At 42.7% G+C, this 20992-nt stretch overlaps 2 protein-coding genes across 7 annotated transcripts; one reads left to right on the forward strand and one right to left on the reverse strand.

Moving 5' to 3' along the window:
* Positions 1–63: 63 nt before the first annotated feature.
* On the reverse strand, positions 64–18307 carry tsc2 (TSC complex subunit 2). 5 transcript variants are annotated; one of them, XM_085911013.1, is made up of 43 exons: positions 17817–18307; positions 16935–17170; positions 16325–16499; positions 15979–16065; positions 15796–15906; positions 15574–15721; positions 15339–15456; positions 15222–15270; positions 15011–15136; positions 14828–14901; positions 14385–14511; positions 13983–14126; positions 13777–13914; positions 13576–13679; positions 13408–13489; positions 13133–13288; positions 12938–13057; positions 12652–12774; positions 12472–12578; positions 12202–12367; positions 12006–12128; positions 11784–11918; positions 11391–11580; positions 11217–11310; positions 11010–11112; positions 10421–10515; positions 8852–8992; positions 7100–7261; positions 6879–7037; positions 6684–6796; positions 6228–6470; positions 5725–5964; positions 4648–4737; positions 2834–2991; positions 2163–2746; positions 1970–2048; positions 1789–1875; positions 1361–1547; positions 1156–1295; positions 1003–1081; positions 825–916; positions 506–604; positions 64–415 (listed from the first exon to the last, which is right to left on the reverse strand). In XM_085911013.1, exons 3-43 carry the CDS (start codon positions 16457–16459, stop codon positions 248–250), a joined length of 5676 nt encoding a protein of 1891 aa, XP_085767139.1. In that variant the 5' UTR covers positions 16460–16499; positions 16935–17170; positions 17817–18307; the 3' UTR covers positions 64–247. The 5 variants fall into 5 exon arrangements, with proteins under 5 accessions (XP_085767139.1, XP_085767140.1, XP_085767142.1 ...); XM_085911014.1 differs by having other exon boundaries at positions 17786–18307; XM_085911016.1 differs by lacking the exon at positions 8852–8992 and having other exon boundaries at positions 17817–18304.
* On the forward strand, positions 17805–20957 carry nthl1 (nth-like DNA glycosylase 1). 2 transcript variants are annotated; one of them, XM_085911019.1, is made up of 7 exons: positions 17805–18005; positions 18508–18638; positions 19031–19293; positions 19385–19555; positions 19639–19798; positions 20458–20563; positions 20655–20957. In XM_085911019.1, the coding sequence occupies exons 2-7, from the start codon at positions 18509–18511 to the stop codon at positions 20950–20952; spliced, it is 1128 nt and encodes a 375-aa protein (XP_085767145.1). In that variant the 5' UTR covers positions 17805–18005; position 18508; the 3' UTR covers positions 20953–20957. The 2 variants fall into 2 exon arrangements, with proteins under 2 accessions (XP_085767145.1, XP_085767144.1); XM_085911018.1 differs by lacking the exon at positions 17805–18005 and having other exon boundaries at positions 18391–18638.
* Positions 20958–20992: the final 35 nt, after the last annotated feature.

Raw genomic sequence — 20992 nt, forward strand, 5'->3', positions numbered from 1 at the left:
CGAAAAATCAACAGTTGGGCTTGTTAAGGTGTTTTAAAAGAACTTGTTAATCACACAAAAGGATATTTCAGATGTTTTAATGCACTCAAATGTCTGCATTCAGCTTCAGTGCAGAATGTCACTAAGTTCACATTTTTGAAAGAATCTGCATAATTCAACACTTCAACGCTCCAAAAATAAGTCTTGATTATGAAGCTCGCAAGCTGTTTCAGTGAGATGAAACTCACTTCACCTCAGTCTGAGCGTGTCACACAAAATCTGTGAAGTCGTCGACGGTAGAAACGAGCCTTTTACGCTGACCGGAGATCTCCGGGTTTGCCGGTGCGCTGCTCTGCTGAAAAGACTTGTTCTGCTGAGCGTGTCCCTGCGTGAGCGAGATACCGGGAATCGAGCGGGACTGGATGTCTTCATGAGCCTGAGAAAGCAGAAGGGACACAGAAACGTTGACCTCACATGAACTTTAAGTTTCTTCTGTGAAAGAACAAGACAAGTGTCTTCTTCTTACCCTTGTCCTGATCCTCTTGATGTGCCGTAACCTTGCCAGCCACTTGGAGGCGTAAGCGTCCGAAGGGTTAGCTCTGTACTGATGCACTAAGGAGGCCATCTACAGAAAATATGACACAAACAAGTCTTTCTCTACAATCATTACTGGAAAAACTGTTTGCAGCAAAAAAGTCATTCAACTAATGTGCAAAATTGTTTTCCTACTGAGGACAAAAAGTGCACTCGAGGAGGTCCATGTACTAGTAAGCTGGAAACCAAATATTTTTTTTTAAATGCTGGAGCGTCTTGATGGACAAATGACTAACACAATGTAGACTTACATTGGCATGCAGAGCCATCTGTCTGACCAATAGCGGAAGGTTGCTGTCAGAAACTATTTTTGCCACAGATGTGTCAACGAGGCCCTCCAGGTCTGAAAGACAGCAAAAAAAAAAAAAAAATGAAGTGACAAATCCACAAGAAGGTGAAACAAGCGAGGTAACAAAGCATTGGGCTCACCTTTACGGCACTGCAGGGAAACGAGGTTACATTCATAATCCAGTGGTTTTATGATCACCTCCACAAAATTAAACTGACCCTAAGAGAGAGGCGGAAACATTGTGAAAACAATGCAACGCTACGAATGGAAACATAACTTGCGTGCGTGTCTACCTTTATGGTGCCGAGTTTGTACTCCTCGCCAGAATCATTGTAAACAACCATGACAAAATCATTGCCGATGTGGCGCTTCTTATTACAGCAGCCCTTGTCGCTCTCCCTGTTTGGCATCAGCGTGGCGATATGGAAGATAGCTACACACACACATCTTTATTAATACTCTCCACAAAAGGCAACAAAAACACTCCAACTTACACACCTTGCATGATGTCGTCATGCCAGCAGTACGTGAACTCGCCGTCGTCGCCGTGCTGATCGAGACCGCCCAGGAAGATCTGGTCGGGGTCGCAGTCCTTCAAGTGGATCAATTTGCCGAGCCCAGTCAGGAAGGTAGCGTAGCGGTTTGAGCCATACTCGTTTGAGAGGATGGCTACCTCGTTGTTAACCTTCAGAAGACGTCGAGTTAGAACATCGGCAAAGATTCTGATATCAAATCACTTTGCATGGTCAAATTCCAACACTTAGCAATTTGAAAGTGAGTTTTCAATATCTGCCAGTCCATTACAGATTAGAGTACATGATTTTTCTTGATGTCTTTATAATTCACATGTATGTGATTTTCAATTGTGGAAAATTGACTTTTTAATAGTGTGTACAGTACTCCCCCATTCCTAAACGTATCCTCACCTGACCCGCTCCAACAAAGATCACTCCGATCTTGTGAGTGTCATAAGGAGGCATCTGGTCCAGAACCTTCACAGCACGATCAATTACCTTCCCAAAAGAACACATTGATGTCAACGCTGCATTAAATCCTCTCAAAGTAAGCCAAGTTGTGTGGGAAGCCCGTCCAATGAGGGACACTAACTTGGGTTTTGGGAAGCAGCAGTGGCTTGTTAGCTTCATTCCCAAAGAAAGGCGAATGGTACAGCTGGAGGAATACAAAGCTAAACAAGAGAGATAAAAAAAAAAAAAGGGTCTGAATACACCCTTGGACAATCATTAACAATCACATTCACACCAAAGGGCAATTTAAGAAATACTCCGTCCTGCTTGAGTACCTCGGGCACAGACCAGACGTCTTCTCAGCGTTGCTGGGTCCAGGTCGACTATGGTATGAATCTCTTTCGGTCCTCCTCTCCCTCCTGGAAGATGGCGCTGATACCGAGATGGTGTGCCCTCGCGGTCTGTGACCCCCGCTGGGTGATATGGGTCCAGGTTGTGCTCCACTTGGTGGAAACTCCAACTTCATTCTTACTCCTCCACTTTGAGGTGGCCCTGATGAGGAAGACCCTTCAACCACTTGAGTTTGTGTTGTGGGTCCACTGAGATCTCCTCCTGCACTCTCCCTCTCAACAGGCGGCTGAGCCTTGGCCTCTGAAGGCCCTCTCGGTTGTGCCGCGTCTCCTAAGACAGTCTCTGACTCCTGAGCAACTTTAGAAAAGGCTTCTGATAAGGTCTGAAGCTCTGGTGAGGAGCTGGACTTATTGAGTCCAGGACCCTGGGACTGGTTAGTGCCCTGGAAGAGGAGTTCCTGACTGCCGGGAGTGGAGAGCCCCTGAGTTGGCTGATCAATGGGGATGGCCCCCTCACTTACTTCTTCCAAAGTGGACTTTTCTTCATCTTGACTGGAGGTGGAGGAGGACTGCAGAACAAAGCAGAAGAGATAAAAGATTTCCAAATGATTGAAATCCAGATTCATCCCTTGCACTTTGATGATTTTTATACTAACCCTACTGAGTGTTCCAGGAGGCGGCGCTTTTGAAAATTTATCAGCAGAAATGAAGATGGGGTCGGACGGCATGGGCTCGATTTCTTCATTTTCCAGCCAGTCAGATGAGGTGTGTGCAGTTGTCGCCCCCGCGCCTTCTTCCAACACAACTGCTGAGTCTATAGCAGGACACAATGACAAACATTTGTAAGCGTGTCACGACAGAGCAATAAAATAGCTCTCCCTTCACAAAACAAGCTATGTTAGTCAACAATTATCATCATCATTGATGTCAGTAGGCAATTTTACATCTTGCAGACATCAGGCTAACACACACACACACATGCGAATGAATAGCCGCGGCGCTCAATCTAAACCTAGAAGTGTTGATCGGAAAATAAAAGAGAGGCAGCATCTATCCATCATAGAAATGGGTTTAATTGAATTTCAAATGCTAGGCTTGGGCGGTATAGATGTATCCTTCACGTGAGATTAGCCTAATGTAGTTAGGGAAAGTTGGCAGAGTTGGTAACTGAAAAGCAAGTCGAGATCAAATTTCCGCAAATCATTTGAGTTAATTTCTCCCAGACAAGCATCAAAGACTAATACGAATGAAAAGCTAACAAAGGAAGCAAACACTGAAATAAACAGAGTGGTGCCTTGACTTACAAGTTACCAGTAATTTGATCCATGACCGCACTCATAACTAAACATTTGTAGCTTGATGTGCAATGGGGCAAACCTTTGAATATGAATGCCCTATAAAGCTACCATGTTGAAATTAATTTCCACAGAGATCAGTGACAATGACTTGGCATACCTTAATTTTGTTGTCTCCTCTGTAATGTGGATTGTTTATGTTTTTTGAAGGTTACATTCTATTTTGGTGTGCAGTACTTGTACACTCTCTGCTGCACCCTTAAATAATCAGATTTGTCATCTCAAGATATGACATTGGAGCACGCTCACTGTAGGACAACACAGATACCGCCCAACACTATAAAAAGGTGCATGCATGTATTGGTTATTTCAACCCAAATACAGTGTAACAGCAGCCCAGACCGGGCTGCCCAGATTTGAGGAAGTTGATCACTTTTGGGTCTGACCCCTTAGACTACAGCTCTGGAAGTGATTGTCTACTGCACTGGTTAGCCCATGATGACACAAAAGAGTATTTGAGTCGATTGAGGTCTGGGCTTTTCTGTTGACACCCTCAGGGGGAGATTTCAGACTCAAGAAAGGAAAACAATCAAGGAAGACGACGGATAAAAATCTGTGGGATGATTGAAACGCCGTCCTCTCCCTGCTTGCGATAAGATGACTGAGGGCAAATCAGAATTCATCAGTTGACCCACTAGCGCAAACATGGAGTTTGCGTCATTGAGTTGTCTGTGACCGTACCGTTGTTCCCAAAAAATAGACATGTAGATTCACTTTCTCGAGTTGACCAAGGAAATTGAACGGTCAAATACTGTACGGTACAAAAAAAGAGCAGGCTTCCTGTGAAGCAAAGTATGCAATGAGATCCTGATCAAATAAACAGGATGCAATGAGCTGACCTAATTTGTCAGAAGAATTCATTACATTGAGGAATCAGTCCCAAGCAATTGTTAAAGTTCTCATTGTCATCTGCAAGAAAGTGAACAAGCGCTTCATTTTAAATGACAATTCTTTCAATTTAGTCGTATTTTTGCCATTACTGACAACTGTAATGATCAAGTGAAAAAGAAATGGACTACACCGGCTGTTTTCTGGAGGGTGCTGTGAGTGTGTGCGTTTGTGTAGGTGGGTGGGGGTGGGGGGGGGGGGGGGGTGTCACACATGGAGGACGGTACCTGCCCAGGAAATGCTCCTGTACAACCTGTTAGGGGCTGGAGGGCCTAAGGGTGCGCAGCCCTGACCCAGACCCCAGAGAGAGCCGCTCACTGCAGGCAGGATGCCACAAATGTCAATCACAAACCAGCACAATGAGAGACAAACGTGGCAAACAAAACCATCAGACGAAGGGAAACAATCTTAAAAGGAATGGCACATTTCGGAAAAGTGAAAAAGAGGGTGTGATGGCAAAGAAGACCACATTTGAAACACACACACGCACACATAAAAAAAAAAAAATAATAATGCGTCACTAAGAAAGAAGCCTATGGAAAAAAAGGACATGCCCAGCCCAGGTATATTCTGCCGGCCATCTTCAAGTAAAATTAAGATACAATTGAGATGCAACACTTTTTTTAAAGATTTTGAAAAATTACAAATTTGTCTTGTAGTAATTGGTTCACACAATAACTTTTAGTCATATGAAACTAAAGAATTAAATACTAAGAGCAATTTATACCCGATAAAGTATAAAGATTAAAGCCCAAGGTCGAGAGTCAGGGCATTTTTTGTTTGTGTTATATTTTTTGCAGCAAAGCTGTATTTCAGTGTGACCTATTTTTCAGCATAAAGTAAACACAAAATTATCAAAAATCTTGATGATGACTCACATTTGATGTTGGTTTAAAAATGAGCAAACTGTCAATTGAAAAGGAAAATATCAAAATCTTGAAGATGACTCAGATTGGATTTTGCTTTGAAAAGGAGCAAACTGCCAATTGAAAAGGAAAATAATGTATGCTTGTGGATATTCTCATTCATCCAGGTCATTTAGATTTTTCCAGGCATTGAATGGATCCCGACTAGACTGGTGTTGTTTGTGTTGAGAATGCTGCACACTGCACAATATTTCTCAACTGGGCCATAAGACAAACAGAGCATTCCAGTTGCCACAAGAATATTGTTTGCGTCACTTTCAAAATAAATATGAGATTTTTTTTTTGAATGTGCTGATGCAAGTATGACGTGAATGCATCAATCGCCATAATGATTACATTTTTACTGATCTCGTGTTCTCTCAATGTACACAAACTCACCTGTGTTGGAGCGCTGGATCAGGTGAGGCTTTCCTCCAGCATTGCTGTGCGTTTGGCCGAAAGCCTCAGCTGGCGCAGGAGTAGCTGTGCTCGCTGGAGCACTGGCTGTCTGGGGAGGAGGTTCCTTCACACCTTCCATCGCCATCAGGACAGTGGAGAGCTCCTGGAGGGGCATGTTGCCCAGCTCAGAGGAAAAGGGACTGGGTGGGTTCTCCAAAGACATTAACCAGCTTGTGTTACCTGGTTAGCAAGGAAGATGGAAAAATGCAGACGACGTCATTGGTTATTCAACGTATCATTATGTCATAATAAAATTGGATTCCGCTTTGTAAGTGTAGTCAGTGTTTGTTGTGAGGTTCAAGTTAATTGGCGAGTCACTCTGTGGGTAAGAAAAATATACTTTGGGAGAAGATTTGGAGTTTGCATAATTTAGAGAATTTCAATGAGTTTGCTGTACGGGTTTTACAGAAACAATTCAGCCTTAAATTGACTCTCCTACATACCGGATGGTCTTCGAATTAAGATCTCGGCCCAGCCCTGCGTGAGCATGGGGACAAACTCAGCCAGGCCGCGGTTGTCCTTGAGTGGCGGCGGGGCCGACGCGGTGGCAGAGGTGGAGGAGGAAGCACTGAGGCCATCCAGTGCAGAAGCAGAAGAGGGGGACAGCTGAGCAGCTAACTCCCCTTCAGAGGGGGACACAAGGGGGCTGAGACTTTGGGCAGGACCAGCACGAAGGGCGTGACCACCTGGTATATAAACAGGGACAGGCAAAATGTGGCTGTTTCTATTCATATCTATGCATCCAGAAAAAAACTAACATTTGTACTATACATGAAATCTCCCACAACCAGCAGTTCATTGAGATACAAACAGGAGACTCCAAAGTGAGAAGCTATCCAGGCACAAACAAAACACAATTCACGCTATTCCAAACATTGTGAGGAAAAGGTAAATATTACCTGACATGGAGCGGACCCGTATGCGTGTGGCTCTGCTTTGCTGTTGACTTGATTGGGACTCCAGTTTGGCTGGTGCCTCTTTAGTTATTCGAGTGTGTAGAGATGGATCCGATCTGTTGGGTCATGAAAAAAACAAAACAAAAAAAAAACCACTGTGAAATCATAAAAGTAAACCATTTGGATGAAGTGTCAGACCTAGTCATTTCTCCTCCTCCTCCCAGTCGATCAGCCATGTCCAGGCCCAGCAGAGCTTGAGTGGGAACCCCTCCACTGGTGGTGATGGTCACCAGCTTATTGCCCACTAACCAAGTCATACTGCGACCCCCGTCTAAGAGGAACTCTGCGATTGGAGATCTGAGAAGAAAGTCAAATATGCAAATCACGGAATACAAAACAAAATAAGAGTCGTCACTCACCTTTTGGGCAGTGCTGAGAAATTTGAAAAGACATATCGTGCCATCATGTCCAGACATGTCTCAGTGAGTTCCAAGTGGACTGTTTTCAGCCCCTCATCTGCCTGAGTTACTGCATTTTCATCAGCAGAGCCCAAACTGCAGGTGGTGTTGGATGTTTGCATCCTACAGGAACGCAAAGAAACGGGAGCAAAGCAGAAATGTAATCAGTGGAAAAACACATGACATCAGAATTGAAGTTAAACATATCGGCTATGGAAACAGAGATATGCAAGTATTACGTGCATTGAGTATACGGGACAAGCATGCATGAACAATCACCAACAAAAAGGACAAAACAAACAGACCCATGTTGGAACGTGAGTTTCTTGCAGGCTACAACACCACATGGGCTATTCCATCCTTTTATTTCACTGAACTGGATCAGAGGCGTTCTATTCAATATTGCTCAGGTGGAGGAGTTTGGTCAAGAAGAGTCAAACACATGCATTTCAAAGTCAGATTGTTTTGTTAAATGTTACATATGGTTCAATTTGTAGGATTAAAAAGGTCATTCTGAAATCAACTCATGCAAAAGTGTCTGAAATCAGAACGAACTCAATTAAGTGTTAAAACAATATACACGTACCTTTATCTCTGCTTATAATAATTGTTAAAGCTACTCAAAATTTCAAATGAGTGTGAAATGAGTGCCATCATACGTATATCAACTTATTGCTGAGGTGTTAAAACAACACATTTGCAGCCATTCCTCTGAGGAAGTAGATATAAAAAAAAAAAAAATTGACATTGCAGTTTGTCGATCAAATCAAAATTGTTTTACGTATTATATTTTGAAATTACGGCAGTTGGATGAGAAAGACATCACTGGCAACTGTTGAGAAAGACATTTTGAACTTTGAGAACATCGGACAACTGCAATGTACAACATGAGTCACAAAGAAGGAGAGGTGTCAAACCCAGATCCAACATCAGCAGGCTTCTTACTTTCTGGACCTGGATTAGACACCTCTGCACAGAAGCTGGTCAACAACCAAAAGCTCAGCATAGAAGGCATGAAGAATAGAAAGGCCGAAAGTGTGCAAGTGTGACTTTGGATTGAGATTTGCATTTTTATCACATTCAGCCCAGCTAATCCCAAAATCCTGCTCAAGTAGATTGCCATGGTCATAGCAGCATAGTGCGTCATTGTGAGGTGAGCGATGCAAAATGACAACCAACATCGAGCAAACAAACAACTCTTTTGTTTCTGCTGTCCCCATCACTGATCAAGTGACCCATCAGGAAAGAGGAGCATTGCAGGATGCACTTGCCAGTCCAGAGAGTTCAAGATGACATTCTCTCCACTCCCTCCAGCCATTTATTTGTTAATAAGCCAATCAAACCCAGTCAGGATCACACCAAGCAAAGGAACAAGTCAAAACAAACGTTTGACATGAAATTTGAAAGAATGAGTGCTGGCATAAAATCAAACCAGAAAAACATCTCCATGAATCAAGATGCTTTCCAGTGTTTTCTGTAAACACTGCAGCATGCAAAAAAAAAAAGGTATCACGAAAAGGTGTATGATCACAGCACACAACAGACAAAGGTTTGACAAATTGCAGCATGCAGCACCCACTCAAGGTGTCAATGGCAATAAATGCCCACTCATCAATGATCAAACACCCCATCAACCATCCCATGAAGGAGACAATCAAACGATTGGTGGTGGTGGTTATTTTTGTAGTTTGGTTACCCAGAGGTCTCTCTAACCTGCGGACCGCATGATCGGAGACACTGATGCTGCGGGATCGGAAAGCGTCCATGGCTGACAGGTCCCTCAGCTCTTTAACTGGAGAGCTGCTGTTATTGGCTACCACCGCTGCCGCCTTCGCCACTTTTGCCGCCCGAAGACTGGGCGGTGATGAATACCACGGCGAAGGGTCGACCGGAATGGGCATGGGTGGAGGTTACAGTGGCGGTGGGTAGTAAGGGGGTGAGTCAACGTCAAGTTGGTGGTGGTTTGGGGTGATGGTGTGGAGGGGCGTGTGGTGTGTGATGGTATATCAGGAGGCCATAGGAATCATCCCCCAACGGCAGAGCAACATGAGCATGTGGCCAAGCAGCACACACAGGGGAAGGGGGGGAGGGTTACAGACGACAAGGCCACAATGTCAAAGGGCGGAGGTCACAGGGGAAGGGGGGGGGGGGGGGCAGGGGATATGGGGAAGGAATCCAGGATGACACGACCACCCCCCAAAACCACAACCGCAACACAGCACCCGATCGCAGGAGGCAGGGGAGGTGCCAAATGAAAAATTGAAAGACAAAACAAAACAGGGTGAAAATTAACAGCAGTTGAACATTATGAATCAGCTTACGGAAAAGCGGAGAACTGAACTGACAAAGGAGATGACCATCAATTAAAAGGAAAAACAAATTGCAGCAGAAGGCAAAACGCTCATTTGGATATCAAAAACAGAATTAAAACTGAAGCAATCCAGGAAAGAAACAAAATAAAGATTATTTTGCGCAACAAAGACAAAGATCTGGTCAGGAGAAAGACGAACAAGGAAGCTTAAGCACAAGAAAACGGAGGCTGACAGTGTGAACACCCCAAAATGAAGGAGCCACCTGATGATTGTTGTGGAATGACACCTTCATGTTTCATTTACGCAAATAAGTAGAATTGCTTTCAAAGCTGTACGATACCAGTGTCATTTTGAACAATTTTCACGTTTTGAACAATTTTAGCACTTGTGAAAATGAATAATGGTAAATGAAATATCTATCATATACGCAGTGGTATGAAACTGAAATGAAACAGAGTTTCATCCCTTCTACTTTTGCCTCACGCAAAATGTTTGTACACCTTTCTGTCTTATCTTTCGGTATTTCTCATTGCGTACATGCAAAGTCATGACATGACATGACCTAATGAGAAAGTAGGGGTGGGGGAATTCTTCATCTTACAACACGATAACAAAGTACGTATGTACTTTAACAAACTACAGACGATGGACAAGGCAACAAAGACACCTGGATAATGGTTCGTATCACGCTACAAGCGTTTAGCTAAAAAAATGACAAGCATTCTACAGCTCCAGTTTTTCACACAACATAAATATATCAATGTTATCTTGTCCATCAACTGTATACAAATTTAAATGTGCAATGCAAATCCATTTAAAAGAGATTAACGATCACCATGGCAACCTGAGGGTATTCATTGCAAATGCCACCTGTCACCCCCAACCTTTTTTTGCACAACAGTGAGGGGTGCTCCTTGCTCACGAAATACTCTACGTCCCCACAAGCAATGTGTTTGTAGGCGTTCTATACCTTTTGGGTCGTTCATTGAGACTTGTGCTTCGGGCACGAAAAGAACTCTGCTCGTGGCCATCATCGAAGGGCAGCAGCGCATTGGAACGCAAACCCTGGGAGAAAAAAAACCAAACAAAGCAATTGAAAAAAAAATATGCGCAACTATTAATTAACAATAAATCTATTATCAGATTAATTGCCAAATATTTGTTTATAATGTATTGAGCAATTGGAGATCTTGTTAAGTTTAAAATAGAAAATAGAATATATTTTTCTTTTTTCAAAGTAAGACTTTTGCAAATATCTGCTTTTACTTGGGAAAACAAGGATCTCAATTTCTGCCAATTTTCAGACATGTTACAGACAAAACATATGTTGTGATTTATAGCTATGAAGTCTCCAAAATAAAAAACTGAACCTGACACGTCATTGGTTAATATTACTATAATACATTTTATCATTATTATTATTCAGACAACCTGATGTGCTAGAGAATAAACAAGGGCAGATTCCAAATTAGCACAAAAAGAATATTTGTAAAGGTTTACTTTCATCTTTGATAAAAAAAAAACATATTTTCTTTTTTTAAGGAGCCATGCGAACGCACCATTGTGATGTACTGAACAAAATCTTTACGGAAGGCAAGTCTGCAGCGAATAAACCAGATAGCAATCACATGGTGGGCAAGAGACACGATGTACTGGTTGTACCTGAAAGAAATGGTAAAAAAAAAAAATGTCAGTGTGGGGTTTTTTTTTTTTGGTTTTTTTTTGCAGCTGAGAATGTGAGTGTTTGTATATTTGTGAGCACTTACTTGGACGGGTTAGTGTAGGGTAGCGAGATGGCAAAGACGCTAACATATTGCTCAGCTACAAAGTTGGCATAAAGGTGAGGTAGGCGCACCAGAGCTATGGGACAAAACAACACACCTTTATTTGGGCACCTTCATTTCCAACCTTGACCTTATAAGGCTGTGTCTGTCACTCACTTGAAAAGAACTCAAGCATTGGAGATGCCATGGCAACTGTTGCAGAGATGTGGGTGAGCTTGACAATAAGAGCAGGTAGCAGCTTGATCATGATGTCAGGCATCTCCACCGTGCACATTGTAAGAGCCACCACACACTGTTTGGCACAGCGGTAAATCAGGCCTGTCCCCAGACACTGGACCAACTCCCTCTGGAAAAGAAATGGAAACATCATTGCAGCTGAGCTCACATATGAGTGTACTGAAGTGTTTCTTCTTAAGTCTGGAACTGTTTAACTCTGTGGAAACAGTAGTTATTCTGTGTCGACAAAATAGTGGACGACTAATAGTCCAAAACAGCAAAGGTGTTCAGCCGAAGTGGTCAAAGTCACTTTCTTAAAACTGCGGTTTGTACTTGTCGTGATTGCTCCAGGTAGGCGTGGTAGGAGGTGATCGCTGTTAAGACGGGAACCACTGCCAGCTGAACATCCGTTCTTGAAAATCCTTCTGGTGTCTTCTTCAACCGTTCTGAAATCAGCCGATCTGTTACCTACGCACAGAAGAAGCATTCCCGAGTTGTGTCACAGAGAAGTGGCTTTGTTGGTGTGCAAGCAGGATTTGACTGGGAATACACTACCATGCAGCAGAGAGTAGAACAAAGCTGGTCTAAGCTGCAAGGTGATGTCAGCAGCAGAACTTTGTACTGCAGCGTCCACGGCAACTTCTCCAAGACCAATTTTATCACCTTCCAATCGGTCTCCTGCGCAATTAAAACAACAAACTGACCTCGGATCGGCGAAGAAAATGGATGGGTGGATAAAAATCACGTGTACCATCTTGAGGCACTGCAGGAGAACACTGAAAGCAGGTGAGTAGGGCAGGTAGGCAAAGCGTATTGGCGCGGTGGCAGAAGAAGGAGCTACAGGAGGAGGTGCGCCACTGGCAGGGGGAGACGTCGGGCCTGGGGGCTTCTTCTCATTTGCTCTTTTGTCTGGCTCCCTGAATCATTGAAAGACAAGAATGTGAAATCTGTCAGTGTGTGTGTGTGTGTGTGTGTGTGTGTGTGTGTGTGTGTGTGTGTGTGTGTTCATGCGTGCACTGACCCTATGTCACAGTAGCAATAAGGGCTGAACCTCATGGCACCATCTTTATTGGGAACACCAACGCGATGTAGAGCATCTGCTCGCATCCTCAAGAAGAAGTCAAAGACCTAAAGGTGTAAAGAGAATAAAGAGAAGTGACCAGAAACGATGGCTGTGAAATGTAAATGTTGTTGCACTTACCTGTAGTCTGATACTGGAAGCAATCACAGAACAGTACTTGTTCTTGTAGTGCAGCTGCAGATGGCTGATAAGCATTTCATAAACACGAGTGGCGTGGCTGGCTGGTAGGCTGTAAAGTTTGCTCTAGAGTTTAAAAAAAAAAAAAAAAAAGGTGTGCTTGCTGTAGATTAATAACAAAACAACACAAGCAATATAAATAATATAATAATAATTTCATTTTAACCAGTGCTTTCCATAATCTTCATTCAGTCATTTAAAATGTAATAATCTACTAGTACTAATTTACCTGAAGAATCTCAAGTAGTCCCAATATCGCAGTCTTGACATCCTCATTTGGAGACTCTGCTGTGTTCTCCCTGTCTGAAACATCCGCCGGTCCGGAAGACACCAGAGAACGGCTGGCAACCTAGAACACAGCAATCGCAGGTATACAAGTTGACACGGGTTACGGACCAAGTTGCGTTATTTACTGGACTCGTACCCGCTCGATAATGTCCAAGAGGCTAGTGAAGTGGTGAGTGTTACAACCCTCAGCCAGGTCGACCAGAAGTTGAGTAGCTTGTTTTCGTACGGCCAGGTCTCGGTCTTCGGCGATTCCACTCAGCTGAGGGATCACTACCATTTCTATCAACTCATCCTAAAAGAGAAAATGAGAAATTTCTACTATCATTTGGGTCACATGTTGAAAATTAATGAAAAACTAACAATGCATTCAATCACACACGATATCCAAATAAAATAAAATAGTGCACATACCTCATAGAGTTGACGGTTGGTGCTTAAAACAAAAGACAGGATGTGAAGCACTTTGATCCTGATAACACTGCGGCTCTCATTTCTTTGGGGGAGACAGTGAACCGGAACGTTTATGAAATACCAGATTCAATATTGTACCAAACGATGATATCAGTGTGTTGGCCCCACCTGAAGAATTTCTCCATTAGCCGGTGAAGGCACTGAATCCAGCCGTCCTTGGCGGGCTGAATTGACTGGGCCCTGTACGAGATGAGGGTCAGCACCGACGCATCCTTTCACACAAAGCAAGAAAGATAAAGATGCTGTAGTATAGACCAAAAAAAAAAAAAAAAAAGATGCCATTAGGATATGAGAAGGCACAAGACTAACCGGTCTTTTGTCGGCACACTTCTCTACCAGCGTGAAGAACTTCTCTGTGGAACCATGGTAACCGTTCTGCTCATAAAGCTCTTCGACTGTTGTCAAAAGCTCATAAACAATGGCCTTCAGTTCAGGACTGCCGATGGCCTATGAGGATCATGGCCAACATTTGGGTAAAAAGGTCCAAGATTTCTTCTTTGTGTATGCACATGTACCTGAATCTGCTGCAAGAGCCGCTCAATGATGCCCAGTAGAATGTCCCAGGTAACAACTTGCAGCTCCTTGCCATATTTTTTGATCAGTCGAGTGATAGATAGGACAATTTCGTAGGAAACCACCTCGTTGGCACACGACATGGCCTTGGGTAAGGAGAACGAATGCAGTCATCCTATTTTGCATGAACTTGCGGGGTTGGGATGGTTACCATACAAATACATGCGGCTATAGTTACCAGATTTGTAATTTTAGTACAATGACTGGGGTACAGAACCAGGTTCAAATAATAGACTTATGACATAAGATAAAGATGTTGAAAACAGTTTGTGATGTGTAGAACCAGAAGTAGATGCAGAGTTCTGATGCGATGACTAAAGCAGCGAGAGGAGCATATATTTTACCTTGTAAAAAGAAGGCAGAACCAGCGTGGGGGTGTTTTTAAGTGCAGGCAGCCTGTGCGCTCCCCACAGTGCCATTCCCACAAAGAAGACAGCTCCTCTCAACAACGGTGCATCTTCCATGTACACCCTGATGGACAAAAAAAAAATCAAATGAGAGAAACATACCAAGCTACAAAAACACATTCAAGATTTAACCAATACTACATAGACAACACTCAACGAGGAAAATTTGTTCAGCCAATTAATCGTTAGAATAATCGGGTCTAAAAATATTCTATAGTGACAGCCCTACATTCAGCTATTCTCAATGACTAGTTTTCAGAGGTATTGCAGCGTCTACATTTAATTAAGTCTGAGCAGGAGGATCATAAATACATTGCAATGTGGTTAAAAGTTCTCAATTTTATGCCTTCATGTGAAAGAGGACAGGGTAATAACAATACCTCTCTTCCATTATCCGGCACATTCTGTAAATAGCACTGTGGCCAAGGTGGGTGCCCAGCACTTTCCTCATCAACTGGAGAAATGGTGGCAGCATGAAATGACAAAAAAAAAAAAACACAAGAATAGGAAGCTATCAATTGTTTGTCCTTAAATTAAGAACCTCCAAAAGAATTTCAACCTACTTTCCAGCAGGATTCACAGAACTCTTTGACGTTGACTGTGTGGCACAGTGTCACGATGAAGACACAAAGAGAGTCAGAGGGGAGACAGTTGTAACACACCACTGCATCAAGGACTTGGAGTGCCACCTGAAAAAGAAAAGAAAAACAATGATCACATTCATTAAATGCTCTAGTCCAACAAGGTTTCTTCTGAAACGTCAAAATGACCAACCTCAATATCTGTCGAGGAGGTTGTTCTGTTGCAGAGAAGACAAATTTTCCTGCGGAAAAGCAAAACTCTTAATCACAGAGAATATGGCGGGTCGGCAGCATTTGCTGTGTGACTCACTGGACCACGATGGAGACGTTTTGGTCCAGGTAACAGCTGTTGAATTTCACCAGATTGACAAGAACATGAAGAAAGTCAGAGGTGAGACCTATGTCCATCCACAACAGAACAAAGCGAGCTAAAAGGACAAAAGAGAAAGTATTTCAATGAAAGTTGCACTAAAACTAAAGTTGCAGGGCATTGATGACCATGATGAAGACCCCAAGTGAAGCGTTTTTATCTTCAGCTCATTCACCTATGTCCTCCTCAAGGTATGTGATGTCTTTGCCATTCTCAGTTAAGGCCTTGAAGACTTCCAGTCTATCCGAAAGATCTTCATTGCATGGTTGGTAGTCTCGGATCACCTTGAAAAAGTAAGCTCTCAGGGCCCCGAGTTGTTCACCCTTGCGAAAGGAAACATAAAGACGTCTTTGGAAAGAACATTTTCAAGGTATTTGTCGACGTTGTTTGCATCCACCTGTCCCTGTATAATGGCTCTGAGCAGCTGAAGAACAGCATGTCTGGCCTCGGGAGGCTGTTCCGGTGTCAGCATGTCCTCCACAGATTTCCACACTGCCTCTACCGCATGCTGCAAAATGCAATGTACGGTAGGTTTGAACAAATTCACGTCAGGCATCTCGCACATTATGCGAGCACTCACCTCTTCAAATCTTTTAGTTTTGGCAAGATCGCAAATGTGATTCATTGTGCGAATACGGTTACTTAGGCCACATTCAGGGTGGAGCTCCTGAAAACAAAGGAGGGGAGAGGGAAGTAAAAAAAAAAAACAAAAAAAAAACAGCAGACATAAAAAGCTTCACACACCCCTGCTGTGATGAAAAAAAAATAAGACCCAGACAAAAAAATTCAAAACTTTGTTCATCCCTAAGTGTTATCCATAACGACCTGACATGTGGCTATAAAAATCTTGGAGAGAAAAAAAAAAAACTCGTATAACCCGTATAAATGATGAGTTTTGGCATAAAGGGACAATCTTGATAGCATACCTTGATGATATCAGTTGTAATAATAAACTCAGACGGTTTGTGGTCACTCTGTTTGCTGGGAGGACGTGGGGGTCCGAGCCCGAATATCCCCTTCACCTTGTCTTTTAAGCTTTCTTTGCTTGGTTGCTTATTCATCCTTTAGCGGCGCAGGGTGTCCAGGCTACAATGGAAAACTCTGCAAAGAGAGAAAAATACATTTAGTATAAAACAAGATTTAAAATCAGCACAAAAATCTTTTATAAAAGTTTACATGCATCACAGATTTAAAGAAAAAAAAAAAAAGTAAAAAAGTTGTTAACCAGTGTAATTAAAGACAGCTGCACATGGCCATTAAACTTCAATTGCAAGTGGGAGAAACAGCAACGTGCACATATTTTGTTAGGGTAGACACACTCGTATACTTTTTCATGTTCATATATGTTGAAATTCTCTTATTATTTTATATACACATAACTGCTCAATCGGAACACGGCTACAGCAGACAGAGCTTTGCAAGCGCACACACACACAGGGCAGTGATGCAGGTGACGATACTAAATGGTCAGGTGACGATACCAAATGGTCAGGTGACGATACCAAATGGTCATGTGACAGCAGAGCAGAGGTTCACCTTATATGGACATCCTTTTGCTTTCCCGCCTTTTTCAGACAGTTTAAAACCTTTTGAATAGGAGAATGGGGGTTGTTGTTTCATGTGCTGCAGTGTCTCATGCACCGACCGCCATTAAACAACCCAAGATCTTGCCAATGAAGAACCAATTGTTACTCCACATCTTTGTTTTCCTTGCTCAACGACAGACATGTTGAACAAAACGCAACCCAGGGTGTGCAGGCTACAATGGAAAGCTGTGCAAAGAGAGAGAAATACATTTAGTATAAAACAGGATTTAAAATCAGCACAAAAAATCGTTTATAAAAGTTTACATGCATCACAGATTTAAAAAAAAAAAAAAAAAAAAGGAAAAATGTTGCTGACCAGTGCAATTAAAGACAACTGCACATGGCCATTCAATTTCAGTTGCAAGACTACAATTTATTACCACAATAAAATCAAAGATGATGAAGATGCATTACAGATTTATGTGCAAACCATATCAAAGTCAGATTTAAAAAAAACAGTAGAATAAAATTGCATATTCCGGCCAACTCAAATACATTGTGCCTTGCAACTGAGCTAAACACAAGTGACAGGTAAAACCAAATATTAAGCATTGCATTCAGAAAATATGTTCAGACTGGGGAATGCATATCAAGAATGTTTGCGATGAGGACTTGACAGAGAGGGAACGGAGCTTCTCTGATTCCGTTGAGCAATGACCTCGTTGGGAGATGGTCTCCGGTCAGAGGACATGGACATCATTAGGACTTAAAACAAGAAACTTGGCTCAATTAAAACAATTGCATCATGGCGCTGCTGAGTGACCCGTTAGCTTTGCCACTGACTGCAGAAGGTTAGCATACCTTGTCTTCCCCTCTCGCCTGCTTGTCTCACCTTACTAGAGTTGAGTCCTTTTAATGTGTCATTCAGTCACAGCTTTGTCTCTCTGCAGTTGACGTCTGTGCATTGAATTGCGATCAAATCCACCCCACGAGAAGATTCAAGAGTTTTAATTCGCCATGTTTAAGCGTGCCAAACAAGGGATTTGACTTCGGTACATCACAGCATCTGTTCAACATTTAGGTGACTAACAACACTCAGGACATGTGGAAAAAATGACAAATATTCTCAAACATCCCCCTGATCTTCAACTCTTAAAGAAGCGTGCACAGTGCTCCACACTCCCCGATCGGATGACAGACTGAAATGGTGACATGGAGACTTCCGGCAAAACATGCTTGCCGCACTTTGTTTTGGGAAATGTAGTCCATAGTAACTGCAGAGTTCTGATCCAACACCACTGTACACTAACACTTTGTTTTCATCTGACCAAACTATTATGCATGTCCAAAACAATATAGGCGTCACTGTTAAATAAATATCAACCAATTCATCTTATCTTGACTTCTTCAAACCGGATGTTATGGATATTATCAAAGAGTTCGCACTTTTTCCTTCCCCTCCAAACACTACACTGACATTTGTTCCGAGATGTTTTTGCTTTCCTCATGTCTGCTGCAGCGGGAGCATGTGCAATGCCACTAGTGAGGTGTTTCAGAATGACTTCTCCTTATTTCCCTCAAAGCATGCCAGTTGTCACTCGAAGATCTGAGAAGCTTGCCAGCTGCACCGCTAATGCCCGTTCCTCGGTGGCTGTTAAAACAGAAGAGGAAGAGACGAGAGTCTCCCAACAAACAGCTTCCTTATCAACACTAGGTGACGTTCAATCAAAGTTATTCGATTGGCAATTCTCTTTAGAATGTTGTCATTGTGCAGAATAAATTCAGATCAGATCGCCTTTCTACAAGTGTTTTAACCAGGTAGCCCCCAAGAACCCCATTAGTAGCCTCTGTTCTAAAAGTAGCTCAACACTGGTGTGCAATTGGGATTTCCTAGGAATGTATATGGAAGTGATCATTTGAAAATGTAAACACTAGTAAAGATGTCTAGAAATGAAGTAGAACTGTCGAAATTAATCCATTCATCAACACTCCTTTACAAATAATAAATAAGACACTTGTGTTTGGACCAAGTGGCAAAATCATGCTTTCCACCTCGAATGTTTCTTTGTTTTCTTTAAATTGAAATTTGTCATTCTCTCTGTTAAGATGGTACTCAGAACCTCCTCCAGCTGGCCACCACTCAACCAAAACTAGAATCAGATGCTCCGTTGTTATCATCGCAAAGCCGCAGGCGTAGAAAATTAAAGGTGGAGTACGATGAAGGTGGGTCACAGGTGAAGACGGAACATTGGGAACCTCCTGCTTGGAAGACACAGTTGGGACACATTCGTGAGATGAGGAGCAGCCGTGATGCCCCCGTCGATAGCATGGGAGCAAAGAAGTGCTATGACGCAGAGGCTCCGGCTAATGTTGGTGTTTATATACGCTACCTTTATATACTAATTTTAAAAAAATTGATCTGGGTTACTTTTTCTGAATACACGCCTGTTTTTTCTGCAGGTGAGACGCTTCCAGGTGTTGGTGTCCCTGATGCTGTCCAGTCAGACCAAAGACCAGGTGACAGCAGCTGCTATGCAGAAACTTAGAGCTCATGGTTGTACTGCTGAAAAAATCCAGTCTACTGATGATGAAACCCTTGGAAAACTCATCTACCCAGTTGGCTTCTGGAGGGTAACGCCACAAAAATCCACATGAAAAAGTGATTGTCATCAGTGTACAAATGATGAATCTGCCTTTTCACTGCTTCCCTGCAGAACAAAGTCAAATTTCTGAAGATGACAGCAGCCATGCTCATGAAGGATTATGGTGGGGACATCCCAGACAGCTTGGAGGGGCTTGTTCGTCTGCCAGGGGTGGGACCCAAGATGGCTCACCTGGCTATGGATATCGCCTGGGACCAAGTCTCCGGTATAGGTGGGCACACAGTCCAAGCGGAATCACTTTTCAAACCTATCAAATTAAAATCAAGAGCAACTGCCTTGAAAAAACAGACAGTGGCATTTTTATGTATACAAATTTGTCAAAGTATGCATCCCCAATGCGTGAATTGTGCTATTGCCTTCTTTTATACTTAAGTACCAAAGTTGTCATATGTGTTAAAAGTGTCATCCGACTTGGCAGGCACACAGCCTTATTTAGACGACTGTCATGAAACCTGGGAAACCTTTAAAACATGTGAATATGTCCCCCAAAGCAGTTTTAAACTAACCCATAGAGGGCGCCAACACCATTTTAACTGGGGAAAACAACCCCAATGACCAAGTGCGATTTGCTTTCAAGTGAAGCTCAGTAAACTTTGAATAATTTGAACCACAAATGCCAACAACAAGGAAAAAATACATTAAAATTAAAAAAATTGTCTCACATTTTTTTGTGTATTCATAGTCATTGGGAAGACTTCAGTCAACATTGTATCTTTTATACGCACAATTATCTGGACTGGACTCTGATTTAAAATAATGGGATTTTACCATTAAAATCTGCTTGGTCATTTGCCGATTTTTACTGGTAATTGTCCAGTCAAGGTCATTTGAAGTTGCAGCATAAAAAAAAAATTGAATTTTATCTCACAGGTGTAGACACACACGTCCATCGGATCTCAAACAGGCTGGGCTGGCTCAGGAAGCCCACCAAGAACCCTGAGGCGACACGCAAAGGCCTGCAAGAGTGGTTACCCCGGTAAATTTATGAAAAGTTTTCTGTCTTAAAAGGTTGTAACTGAACCTAAATAACGGTGTGTTTCCTTTCCACATCTTGATGATGGTTACAGGGATCTTTGGAGTGAGATTAACTGGCTACTTGTGGGTTTTGGACAGCAGGTTTGCCTTCCAACCAACCCGCTCTGCTCCCTGTGTTTGAACCAGTACAGCTGCCCGTCCGCTCACCAAAGCTCTCCTGCAAAGCTGCTTAAAGTTCCATCGCCGCACTCTCTCTGTCCAGACGCTTTATTTGAAGCAAAAACTGAATCTGGACAAGAAACTGTTTTTAATGTGGAAAAGAAAGAAGAGCCACAGAGTGTTAATCCCAACACACAGGGAAGGAAACTGAGACGAAACATTAAACGCTAATTAAATCATTCTCTTGGTCTATACTGAATATTGTTTTACC

This window comes from Syngnathus leptorhynchus, chromosome 5 (genome assembly GCF_054491065.1).
Source record: "Syngnathus leptorhynchus isolate UIUO chromosome 5, UIUO_Slep, whole genome shotgun sequence".
Lineage (NCBI taxonomy): Eukaryota > Metazoa > Chordata > Actinopteri > Syngnathiformes > Syngnathidae > Syngnathus > Syngnathus leptorhynchus.